Genomic DNA, 13732 nt, shown 5'->3' with positions numbered 1-13732 from the left:
GGGTAAAATTTATGTTTTTCTTAAAAATTATGAAAACTAATAAAAAAAAAAAAAAAGTTTTAAGAAAAAACAAAACAAGCCCCCCAATGCCCAGTAACCGCCGTAAGCTACGGTGGGGGGGCCGTAGCTTACGGCACCCATTCAACAAATAAAGTCATACGGTGCCAAGCTCCTGTTTTACGACGAAAGAAAATCCCCCAGATATCACCGTAAGCTACGGCACGGAGCCGTAGCGTACGGCGCCGAGCGGAAGTTGGGAATGGTTCCGTGTCACTGTTTGTATATAAAAAAAAAAAAAATTTTTGTTTTTTCCGAAAACTTATTAATAATAATAATAAAATCATTATCTAAAAAAACCCCAACCACATCTTTGTTCCTTCTTCTTCTACTTCTCTCTCTATCAAGAACCCTAACTCCATAACCACAAACCTTCACACTTTCATAACTTTCTCAAAACAAGTCCGATTTCGGTGATTCTTGGGTCCATTTTGGGTGGAATTTCACAAGGAATTCAGATTTAGTATTGAATCTTGAAGATTCCTTAGTTTTCTGGGTCGAATTTCAAACCCTAGGTGCCGAAAATTTGGGTCTTTTTGTGGGTTTTTGTGTGAACTTCAAGCTTTAGTGATTCTCATCTTCTACAACACCAAGGTATGCAATTTTTGTTCATTCTTTGAAGTACATTGAGGTTTGTAAGTTTCCCTCATGTTTTTACTTACACACTTGCTTGTATGAGATAGATGATAGAATTTGTAAACCATTGATTGTTATTAGTATAAATGTGTTGATGTTTTATAAAATTTTGTTGGAAAATTCTGATTTTAGGAGACATCATGCCAAAATTTTGTTTGAAAAAATAAAAATTTTGGGTTTTTGCACATTTATATCTATAACATGAAGCAAGTGTGGGGAAGATGGGATAAATATAACTAACTTGAATTGTTTGCTTGGTTGTGAATGTGTGTAGGTATGGCATCTAGGAAAGGAAAGGGAATTGCAAGTTCTTCCCAAGGGGATGCGGCACAACAGAAAAGGAGGAAATTGGCTCGGATTGGTGACCCGGATTCGGAGGAGGATGCACCGCCAAGGGGGCCAAAGCCGGATTGGACAACCGGTTCATTGTTAGACCAACCCGCGGAATGGAGAGAGGAACTTTTTCACGATCAAATGAACAAGTTAAAACAAAGGGGAGAAGCGTTTATTTGTGAAAAAGAAATCCGGGAGGCGGATTTTGCCCCGTTTGGGATCATCGCCAAGTTTAATGCGTTGGGTTGGGGAGCGGCCACAAAATGCTATGATGGTGAGACGAAGAAAATGTATGACAAGCAAATTCAAGAGTGGGTGGCATCACTCGAATGTCCCCCATTCAAGGCTCCGAACAAGATGCGATTAGTTGGGAAGTGTAATGGTGTGAAAGTGGAAATGTCATATGATTCTTTGCGCCGGGTGGCGAAGTTCGATGATGGGCCGGCCAATGAATATATCTACCCGAGTCTTAGGGATCTTTATCATGAGCCCGCGAAACATGAACAATGGCAAGCCATGCTTGATTACCTCTTCCTTCCGGGCACAACACATGGGAAGTTATATAGAAGAAATTTAAGGATGGAAGCGAAGTTGTTATTGACGTTGTGCATGTACAATGTCATGCCAAGGCGGGGTGACAAGATGGAGGTGCGGTTTCAAGAAGTACCAGTTTTGTATATGTTGATGAATGGGTCACCAAAGGTTCCTTTCCGATTTTTGGTACTAAACAACATCTGGTTGAGCAAGATTAGCGGGGAAAGGAAGATTATACCCCATTGCCGGTTGATTACGGCATTACTCAAGAAGTATGGGGCAATCAAAGGAGATGAAAGAGGTTCTTACAAGAGGTTTAGACCATTCGACCTTAAGAATCTTGGGTCGGATTGGACGTACACCGAATCGGATAGGTTTCATAAGTTGAAAACGGATGGTAGAAGGTGGAGAGCGTTAAAAGTAGACGCGAGACCGTTACGACCGGGGGAGGAAGAGGAGCCCGAGTCAACGGATGATGAAGTGAGCGGGGATGATGATTACCGCGAAGACACATTCACGGTAGATGCTCAAGTAAGAGGTGTTGGTCAAGCGGGGGTTCAAGGAGCCGGCGTACAATCTGGCTATGTGGGAAGTGCATTTGACTATGCACAACAAGCTTACGACCCGTATTGGGCCCACTCGGGGGATATGGGTCAAATCATTCAACAAAGGCGGCCACCCACATTCGGCAATTGGAGTGAACCAAACCAAGTGTTATTTGATCATCAAACTTTTTTGGGTGCTAGTGCGGAAAGGGCTATCAAAAGAAGCTATGATAGGAATGAGCAATTGAACCGCGCTCATAGATATGCCCATGAAGAAGAGATGAATAACCGTTACTTGGATGATCGACAAAGGCGCATGCACGATCAATGGCATGCGGGGCAACCGGTTGTAGGAGATCCACCCGTTGTGGACTACACCACACTTCCACCATATGATGGTAGTGTGTCATACCCCACCCCACCATTGCACCACTCTCAATGGGTGGATCCGCATGCTATGAGTTACCAACAAGCAAATCCAAGTAGTGATCAAGGAAGTAGTAGTGGCGGTGGAGCATTTGGTTTTGGTGAATGGACGGATGTGATGACATCCATCTTTGGGCCTCCACAGCCGAAGTATTACTAGCCAGGTCGTATTTCGCTCCTTTGTACATTTTTGTATATATGTTTATGTGTTTATGTTTATGTTGCGGTTGGGAGGTTGGGTGGTGTTTGTGTTAATATGTTTGTGGGTTGTGAGCGTTGGTGGTGTCAATAAAAAAAAAAAAAAAAAAAATATGGGTTTGAGAATATAAGCAATTGGGGATGTTTTTGTTGAAAGCGATCTTTCCCTCAAAACCATACATTGGGACAATGTATCCCAAGTGTGGGGATGGGGGAAATTTTTGAGAAATTCAAAAATTTTGCAAATCCAAGCGAAAGTGTAAAATTTTGAACACTTGATATTGTTCCATTTGACACACCGACACCCATCTCTAATCCTTTCTTGGTGAGAATTGAGCCACGCATGATTGTTAGTGATTTCCTTGTTTGAGTGGCGTTGTGTGTTAATAGAACTTGTGTGTGAATACTTGTTAGATCCTAGAGTCAACATGCCTTTGAAGATGATAGGGGACTTCTAGGATGCCTCGTCTAGATGAGTGCGAGTGTGGGATTTGGGGGGTTGGACCTCATTAATTATATATATGAGCATGGTTGCGAGAAGGGTGGGGGTTTGGACATTTAGTTGCCCATTTTGTGCTTAAAGCCTATCATTTGTTACCCCCTAGTTAGTTACCTAAAATTTACCCGATTTGACCCGGTCTTATAATATTAGTGGTTGTTTAGTAGTTTGTGATTTAGTTGTGTTCTAAAAAAAAAAAAAAAAAAAAAAAAAAAAAAAAAAAAAAAAAAAAAGAGAAAAAGCAATGAAAATATGAAAAAAAAAAGTGATGTTTAGTTGTTTTGTATATAGTAGTTAAGTTTGATAGTTGTGTGTTTATTCCATTGTGTAATAAAAGACCGGGTAAAATCCTTCGCTACTACATATATATTCCTTTTCCTACCCTTGCACCTAGCCCCATTACAACCCGTAAGTTTCCTTGATCCAAAAGCATGCTAGACATTGGTTAGGAGGCAACTTGATTTTCATACAAGCTTATTGTCGCACACACACATATACGCATTGAGTGGTTTAGCATAAGTTGCTAATTTTTCTTGTCACCGAGAGTTTGAGAGGGGTGTGTCTTGTGGTTTGATAAAAAGCTAGTAAAAGGACGGCACTTTGGTTGGGTTTGCATGATTAGTCGCTTATGGTTAAAAACAGTTTTGAAGTGGTTGCTTGGGACAAGCAACGGGTAAGTGTGGGGATGTGACGGGTGGTCCGTAGGACAACCCTTAAAAGGCTTAAACTTAACGCACATTCTGCATTTTATCCGTTTATTTGCGTGAATTGGGTAATCACAAGTTAATGATGGTGCAGGTGTTAAAGTGTACAAGATGCAGCTTTTAGAGGGCTTGAAGGATGCTAGAGGCTGGTGTGATCGAAATATGTGGGAACCAAAGAAAAATGAAGAGAACGGGAGCAAAAAGTCATTCAGGGCCGTAAGCTACGGTCTCTGCCGTAGGCTACGGCACCCAAAGAATTGCCAAAAATGCCGCCGTAAGACAGGAGCAAGAAGGCGTAAGAGACCACTGCCCGCCGTAAGCTACGGCCACCCGCCGTATCTTACGGCGCTGACTGAGACTTGGAACCCACTGCCCACCGTAAGCTACGGCAGGAGGCCGTAGCTTACGGCGCCGATTGAACCACAAATGTAACCGATGCATTGATTAGTATTTTTAAGACATTTTATGATTGCTAATCATATTGGTCGGTTACTACATGAGAAAAAACGAGTGGAGGACTATTTAGGAGGCACTTGGGAGTTAAGAAAGATATCTGTTGCATAATCTTTCACTAGAATCAAGTGGGAAGAATCTTGGCACTATATTTCTTGTCTTTGTTGGTGAAACTTGGAAACATTGTTTGTTATTTCTATTTTGTCATGATGTGTGTTAAAGCCATGAGTGGCTAGGTACTTTAATGACTATCTTGTGGTGAAGGTTTGTTTAGACTTTTGTGTTCTTATTTGCATTTCTAGAATATCAATCTCTTTTCATTTAAATTGATTGTTATGGTGTGTAATCGATTGTTAGTAACAGGTTGATTCTTATTTTAAACTAATTAGAAACCATACGTTCTTGGTGCCGTTGGCAATCGGGATATCATGGGTATAGTTAGGTTTGGGTAAGGGTTGATTGATCATCGGGTGACAACCTCACGTTCTCGGAATCTGAGTACTTCGTCCCCTTTCATCACTGCAATTGGTTATGCATGAACTATGTCTATGTAGTTCTTTCTAGTTAAATGATTAACACAAAAGTTGAAGCAAACCGGATACACAAGATAGTCGTTTATTTCTCAATTGTTTACAACTTCAAGTTTCATTTCGCAAATTAGTTAATTAATCTTAGTGTTTAAAACCAATCAAATCAAAACAACTCGTGAATTTTATTTTTCTTGCAATTTAGTGTAATTTTAGTTAACTTAGATAACTTTCAAATAACACATTTTCCACAAACTCCCTGTGTTCGATACCCGCTTACCACTATTTACATAGTTGTTTTTGGGATTAAATTTGCGTGACCACGACATCACGTCAGTCACCCTTCTAATAAATTATTCAAAATTTATATTCTATGTATATATTTGATTATGACATAATGCCTACGGGTTATAACTAATGTCATACAAAACAAAAAGGCAGCCGTGGTTTATGGACCCCCTGCCAAGAAAAGGATTAATTGTTTTAATTATTCAAATTTTAATCCTATAGAATCTAGATTCAAATTTAGAAATTTGTCCAAGTGACTAGGCCTATTGTGCCAATATATATATTTCATTCTCAGGTAAAGTAGCTAATAACAAGTCCTGAATGAAACTAATTAACTAATATGGTTCTTATTACCATGGTTAATAAATCGTCAAGAACGATAATACTGTTTAGGCTTCTAAATAGACTTTGTCCTTACTTTTATGTAGCACCTAAAGCCACATGGCTAAGTCTGAAGAAGTAAACAGTCACTCAGAGGAAGGCCCAGATAACACTAGAATACATATAACTGGTGCGGAGCTACAAGCATTAGTAGAAAATGCTGTTGCCAAAGCCATTGAAAGGAAATATAGTGAACCAAGTAGGACCCGAAGTAGGGCCCGGTCCGCGCCACATCCCAAGACCAAGGATCATTCGGAGGCTCATACCAAACCACTCATTAAGAAGGATGCATCTAAGAAAGATGAGCTCAAGAAGGATGATGAGCGACATTCATCCAACCAAAACAGTATCCCGTCAAAGAAGGTCGAGCATAAGTCAGAACCACGTGATAAGTCATGCACATACAAATATTTCGTCTCATGTAAACCTCGGGACTTTACTGGGGAGAAGGGAGCGGTTGACTGCATGACCTGGTTAGACGAAATGGATACAGTGGTAGACATCAGCGGGTGTGCGGATCGGGATGTGGTGAAGTACGTATCCCAATCGTTCAAAGGGGACGCACTAGCGTGGTGGAAATCCCTCTTACAAGCTGCCGGAAAGGCCACACTTTACAGTATGTCATGGGATCAGTTCGTAGCCCTTATTAAAGAGAATTTTTGCCCACAACATGAAGTAGAAAGGATCGAGTCAGACTTCGTATCTTTGGTGATGAAGAATCTAGACTGCCAGGCATACCTCACCACTTTCAATACCCTATCTAGGTTGGTTCCATACTTGGTAACCCCAGAGCCGAGAAGGATTGCCCGTTTCATTGGGGGTTTGGCCCCTGAGATTAAAGCAAGTGTTAAGGCATCGAGGCCTACAACTTTCAGATCAGTAGCTGATCTATCCCTCTCTCTCACCCAGGACGTGGTCAGATTGAGAACTCTTAGGAACTCGGAAGAGAATAAGAGGAAGCGTGAGGACGATACCTCACGGAGATCGGAGAAGAAACACCGAGGGAATAACGACCACAGGAAAGGGTCGGGATTTAAGAGAGATGGGCAACAATCAGTGGATAAGCCCAAATGCAAAACCTGCAAGAAGAATCATTTTGGGAAATGTCGCTTAGAGTCGAAATCGCAGTTCCACACGAGACCCTGTGGAATCTGCAAATCTACTGATCATACGACTTTGAAGTGTAAGGGTCTGAAGTAGGGGTGTTCATCAGGTTTTTTCTTTGGGTTTCGGGTTTTTCGGGTCTGGTTGTTCGGGTTTTTCTCTGTGAAAAATTGACCCGATAACCAACCCATTTAAAGTTCGGGTTAGTCGGGTTTCGGTTATTCGGGTTCGGGTTAGTTCGGGTCGGGTTATTCGGTTTTCGGGTTTAGATGTAAAATGAAAATAAATGTTTTTTTTTACAAAATATCATCAAAATTCATATTGTTACTTTATAATATCATAAAAGTTCAAAGATTAATTGACAAGATGCTATTATAATATTTAAGAAACCCAAAACTTAGTGTTCCAACTATTAAAAACTCAAAATCTAAACACTTTTATAAGAAAAAAACAATAAATGTTCGGGTTTTTTTTCGGGTTTCGGGTTTTTCGGGTCGGGTTTTTCGGGTTTTTGGCCTAGAAAAAGTGACCCGATAACCGAACCATTTAAAATTCGGGTTGGTCGGGTTCGGGTTTCTCGGGTTCGGGTTTTTCGGGTATTCGCTAATTCGGGTTCGGGTGGCTTTAAATTCGGGTCGGGTTTCGGGTTTTGGATAAAAATGAACAGCCCTAGTCTGAAGGATGCAACATGTTACGGTTGCAACGAGAAATGGCACATAGAGTCTAATTGCCCAAAGAACGCTAAGAAAGCCGATGATGGAAAGAAGACCAATGCAAGAGTCTTCAAGATGGACGCTAAGGAAGCTGTTCAAGATGACAACGTGATTACAGGTACCTTTCTTGTAAACGATATTTTTGCTAGAGTATTGTTTGATTCTGGAGCAGATAAGTCTTTTGTAGATAATAAGTTCTGCGAATTGTTAAAATTACCTGTAAAAGCCTTAAGTGTGAAGTATGAGGTGGAATTAGCTAATGGGACCATAGAAACCGCCTCAACTGTGTTAGATGGATGTGTTATATCCATTAGGAATCACTCTTTTCCATTATCCTTACTTCCCTTTAAGCTAGCCGGTTTTGACGTAGTGATAGGTATGGATTGGTTGTCACATAACCAAGCCCAGATTGTGTGCAACAGAAAGCAAGTGGTAGTTAAAACTCCGTCTGGTGAGTCACTCACTATCCAAGGAGATACCCAGCATGGATTGCCTGAGCAAGTGTCCATGCTCAAGGCATCCAGATGTCTACAGAAGGGCTGTGTCATTTACATGGCACAAGTTACTATTGATGAACCAAAGCCGAAGATTGAAGATATCCCTGTCATTTCGGAATACCCTGAAGTGTTTCCGGAAGAACTCCCTGGCTTACCGCCGGATAGGCAAGTGGAGTTTCGAATTGACATCATTCCGGGTGCGGCGCCAGTAGAGAGAGCACCATATAGGTTGGCACCAACGGAGATGAAGGAGTTAAGGACGCAGTTGGATGATCTGTTAGCTAAAGGTTTTATTAGACCTAGCTCGTCTCCCTGGGGAGCACCAATTTTGTTTGTCAAGAAGAAGGATGGATCGATGCGTCTGTGCATCGATTACCGCGAGCTTAATAAAGTCACCATCAAGAATAGGTATCCTTTGCCTAGGATCGACGACCTGTTCGATCAGTTACAAGGGGCAAGCTACTTTTCCAAGATCGACTTGAGGTCAGGCTATCACCAGTTGAAGGTCAAGGATGAAGACGTACACAAGACAGCGTTTAGGACTCGTTATGGACATTACGAGTTCCTAGTGATGCCTTTAGGGCTCACTAACGCGCCAGCCGCATTCATGGATCTCATGAATCGCGTCTACAAGCCTTATCTGGATAAATTCGTCATCGTCTTTATTGACGACATCCTTATTTACTCAAAGAACCAGGCTGACCACGATAAACACCTTCGTTGTATTCTCAAACTTCTACATCATGAGAAACTCTATGCCAAATTTTCAAAGTGCGAATTTTGGCTTCGAGAAGTCCAATTCCTTGGACATGTGGTAAGTGAGCGTGGTATCCAAGTAGATCCCGCTAAGGTAGAAGCAGTTATGAATTGGCAAGAGCCAAAGACACCTACTGAGATTCGCAGTGTTCTAGGATTAGCTGGATACTATAGGCGATTCATTGAAAATTTTTCAAGGATTGCTGCGCCCCTAACTTCGTTGACACGTAAGAAGATCAAGTTTGATTGGGGCCCTAAGCAGCAGGAATCCTTTGACATTCTGAAGAAGAAGTTGAGCAATGCACCAGTGTTAACATTGCCCGATGGTATAGAAGAATTCGTGGTGTATTGCGATGCGTCACGCACTGGCATGGGCTGTGTACTCATGCAGAAAGGCAAGGTCATTGCCTACGCTTCACGACAGCTAAAGGTGCACGAGAAAAACTACACCACCCACGACTTAGAACTGGGTGCCGTCGTATTTGCACTAAAACTTTGGAGACACTACTTGTATGGAACCAAGTGTGTAATCTATTCGGATCACAAGAGCCTTCAACATTTGTTCAATGAGAAGGACTTGAACATGCGACAAAGACGATGGATGGAAACTTTAAATGATTACGACTGTGAGATAAGATACCATCCAGGCAAGGCGAATGTAGTTGCTGATGCCTTAAGCAGAAAAGAAAGAGTGAAGCCAATAAGAATAAATGCCAAGCGCAAAGAAATAAGGAATAATTTGAACGAAAGGGTGTTAGCTGCACAGAAGGAAGCTGTGTTGGAAGCTAACTATCCTGAAGAAAAACTAGGAGTAACTGAGGAGCAGTTATCCTATGACAAGGATGGAATGCTAAGACTGAATGGGCGAATATGGATTCCAGTTTATGGAGGACTCCGAGATGTTATCCTCCAGGAAGCCCACAGCTCCAAATATTCCGTTCATCCTGGAGCTGATAAGATGTACCAGGATCTAAAGGCAAACTACTGGTGGATTGGTTTGAAGAAGTCTGTAGCTGAGTATGTAGCTAAATGTCTGACTTGTGCGCAAGTCAAAGCTGAGCACCAGAAGCCGTCAGGTTTGCTTCAACAACCTGAAATTCCCACATGGAAGTGGGAGATGGTGACAATGGATTTTATCACCAAATTGCCAAAGACAAGGAAAGGAAACGATACTATATGGGTCATAGTAGATAGGCTAACCAAGTCAGCACATTTCCTCCCCATTAAGGAAACTTTCAGCTCTGACATGTTAGCTCAATTGTACGTGGATAAGATCGTAGCTCTACATGGTGTACCAGTGTCGATTATCTCTGACCGAGATACGAGATACACCTCTCACTTTTGGAAGAGTTTCCAACAGTCTTTGGGTACGCGCTTAAACTTTAGTACGGCTTACCATCCGCAGACAGACGGACAGAGTGAGCGTACCATCCAAACATTGGAAGACATGCTTCGAGCATGTGTGATTGATTTAGGTGGCAGTTGGGATAACCACCTACCATTGGTAGAATTCTCCTATAACAATAGCTACCATACTAGCATTAAGGCTGCGCCTTTCGAGGCATTATACGGTAGAAAATGCAGAACACCCATCTGTTGGGCAGAAGTAGGAGAAGTTCAGTTATCAGGACCAGATTTGGTTTTTGAAACAACGGACAAAATCGTCCAGATTCGCGATCGCTTGAAAGCTGCCCAAGATAGGCAGAAAAGCTACGCTGATCCAAAGCGTAAGCCTTTTCACTTCGAAGTAGATGACAAAGTATTGCTTAAGGTATCACCCTGGAAGGGAGTGATGCGATTTGGTAAGAAAGGTAAGCTGAGCCCGAGATACATAGGACCTTTTGAGATTATCGAACGCGTCGGATCAGTTGCCTATAAGCTAAACTTACCTGAGGAACTTAGTAGTATACATAATGTGTTCCACATCTGTAATCTAAAGAAGTGTTTCGCTGACGAATCACTGGTCATACCGCATACAGATATACACATTGATGAAAGTTTGAAGTTTGTGGAAAAACCATTGTCGATTGAGGATCGACAGGTGAAGAAGCTCCGAAGAAAGTACATACCTTTTGTTAAGGTCAAATGGGATGCCCGTAGAGGTCCCGAATACACATGGGAGGTAGAATCCACGATGAAAGAAAAATACCCTCATTTGTTCCAGTAAATCTCTAGGTCGAGATTTCTTTTAAGGGGGTGAGGATGTAACACCTCGGAAATTTACGTCAAATAACGCATTGACACGTGGCATAGGCTTTCGATATGTGAAAACATACTTTAGAGGGACTAAAGTTGAAAAATAGTGAAACTATGGAATATAAGGGTCCAAATTGTCAACAATGGAAAGATAGGCTCTAAAATAACCCTACATAATGTTTATAGTCTCAAACGGTTAAATCATGGATCATACGAAGCGGAAAATGTAAGAAAGTGAGGAATTACAAACTACAGGGGCTAAACGTGTCAACATGTTGAATTTATACCTCTGAGTGATCTTTTGGCAGACCCGAAGCTTTGTAATGATAGAATATACTCACTAGGATATGTGGTAAAAATTTCGTGAAGTTTCGTTATCGTATGAGAAAGTTATGATCAAAACCGTACACGAAGGGCTAAAAGCGTCAACGTTGAATTTCATGACTTTTCGGGTGAGCGCAAAGTTAACCAAAGACTTTACCATGTTTGTAAATGTCCCAAGGTCCTTAAAAATCAAGTTTGAAGGTCTACTGAGCAAGATAGAGGGCCAAAACCTCGTAAGCAAGGACCAGGGACCAAAACGCAAACTTTGAAAAAGTTTTAGTGGATCAGAAGACCCAGGCGGCCCGCCTGGGGACCTTTAGGCGGGGCGCGTGACCTGCCCAGCGACAGAAAACCCACAAATGCCAGTTCAGGTCTGTTTTGCGAGTTGTTTACAGCTGTTATCACCTCCCAAGCTCACCAATGGGATTACATGCAATTGAGGACACTTGTAACCTTCTTACAACACCTGCATCACCATAAATCAGATCAAAAACAGGTTTCATCTTAATCAACTCGACAATTTTCAGTTAAACCCGGATCGGAACCGAAAGTCTCATAAAATGACTTTTTCATTGACTCTCGGTTAGGATCCGTGCATGCATGTTTGAGATCTGCCTTAGAGCTTAATTTGGACCATTTTTATATATGTACAACTCTCTGAGATTTTACAAACTTCGTTCTACACTTGTCCGATTCATATGCATGTTACCGGTTTATGCTTAAATATGACTATTTTGCCCTTTTTGCTATAAAACGCGGTTTTTGAAAAAGTGAAAGAGTAGAAACGTTTGTTACTGACTTATAAACTTGCACCAAAAATTTGAGATCAGTTTGAGGTCCAGATTTAGAGTTATGCACAATATCGTAATTTGAAAGCTTTTTGTTAAGTAAACGGCGTAATTAACGGATAGCCTATTTAAACCCACTTTTTGTTATAAAACTTTTTACCCACTGATGTTATATAATATTTTAGGATTTTTGATGATTTTATTTAAGTTTTGGCTGAGCGTAACATAGGTCCTTAGGTTTAATTCAGTTAATACCGAATTTACCCTTTTAAGCCATAAAATGAGTTTTATAAATCTTTTTGACCCCAAACCTTTTTCCACTGATTTCATTTGTTAAATAAATTATTTTGAGCATTCTGGAAATATAAAAATATCAGCTTTCTTTTGAAAATCCGGAAACGGCTCTAAATCGCCTATTTAAGCGTTTTTAACGCCTAGTATGCGCTATAACCATATTAAACATATAAGGTTGATACCTACTGATATTCTTAGTATATTTTTATAAAATAACAGTAATTATAAGTTTTTGAACTCAGGTTTCCAGTTTTGGCACTTTTAGCCCTTGTGAAGTTACCAAAATACCCCTAAGGTGCATAGTTTGATTTTAAATGATAAATTTCATATATGGGTCATACCCTACTATTATAATATGTTAAATTAAGTATTTTTACTGTATGAATCAGACCTACAACTCAGATTACAAATTTAACTCTTTTATAATCTTTTAAATGACCAAAATGCCCTTATAAGGCATAAGTTGAGTTTAAATTCATTCGGGGCATAATAGAACATAACTTACTGATATTATGACATATTTAGAGCATATTATCTCAGGGAACTTGCATATGACTCTTACGGTTACCCGTAACGCTCTTTTAGCGTTCGGTTCGGTTTATGTAACTAGTTTGCATAAATTGACCGAAACGGGTCAAACATTATCATTTTTGTCTCAAAATCCAGAATGTATTTAGCATACCCATATTATACAAGTATTCAAACTTGTCGGGTCTAAATCACGTTCTACCCGGTCTTCGCTTAATCGTGCGTTTGAACCGTATCGTCCTTAAAACTAACCGGTCTAAGCTTAGGCTTAAATAAAGATCCGTTAGGAATCTAATAGGTTATTATAAACCTTTGTTCCAGAATAGAAGAACCAGTAAAAGCTACCTTCACTTGCTAGTTGTGATTTATACTTACCAAGGTAAATACTTTTAACTTATTTTCCCTATACGGGCTTGGGATACGGTATATAAAATACCGCTTGGTCCGGCATCGAATTCTTTAATCGAATAGAGGTTAAATTTATTGAGATGCCTTGTTTTGAATGTGTTTTATTGCTTAAAGCCTTTGGGGGGTTAATGACCATGTCCCGGATATCCTTGGCATCATCTTACGAGATGGCCACGACCTGAGCACGGGGTGTAGGCGTACACCCGTCAGTGTATAACTCTATATTGTGGTGTGTCTATTAATCTTTAACCCGGTCTACGGATCGGGCTACTGAACGCATAAGTAACATGTAAATCCCTTACAAGATTATATTGCATAATTATTCCAAGTTATAAAATATTTTTATGCCATGTGCATTTAAATCAATTTTCAACCTTTTTCAAAATGAGTCAGTTAAATTGTATTTACCGGTGTAAACTGACGTATTTTCCCAAAAGGTTAAGTGCAGGTACTACACGAAATAGGCTGGCTGTCTTCTAGAGCGTCCACAATAAGTCTCGCAAGCTTTGATGACAATAAATCTGTTGAACAATATCTTATTTT

At 40.6% G+C, this 13732-nt stretch overlaps 1 protein-coding gene across 1 annotated transcript; it reads left to right on the top strand.

The window, feature by feature from the left end:
• The first annotated feature begins 440 nt into the window (after positions 1–440).
• LOC110936165 lies at positions 441–3075 on the top strand. Its single transcript, XM_022178508.2, has 2 exons — positions 441–651; positions 968–3075. Exon 2 carries the CDS (start codon positions 970–972, stop codon positions 2689–2691), a length of 1722 nt encoding a protein of 573 aa, XP_022034200.1. The 5' UTR covers positions 441–651; positions 968–969; the 3' UTR covers positions 2692–3075.
• The last annotated feature ends 10657 nt before the right edge of the window (positions 3076–13732 follow it).

The sequence above is a fragment of the Helianthus annuus genome, chromosome 3 (assembly GCF_002127325.2).
Source record: "Helianthus annuus cultivar XRQ/B chromosome 3, HanXRQr2.0-SUNRISE, whole genome shotgun sequence".
Classification (NCBI taxonomy): domain Eukaryota; kingdom Viridiplantae; phylum Streptophyta; class Magnoliopsida; order Asterales; family Asteraceae; genus Helianthus; species Helianthus annuus.
Note: the sequence above shows the minus strand (reverse complement) of the source record. Positions and strands in the feature narration are given on the sequence as shown.

What these genes read in the sequence shown, in the direction of transcription:
- LOC110936165 (XM_022178508.2), top strand. Translation starts at nt 970, where the DNA reads ATGGCATCTAGGAAAGGAAAGGGAATTGCAAGTTCTTCCCAAGGGGAT.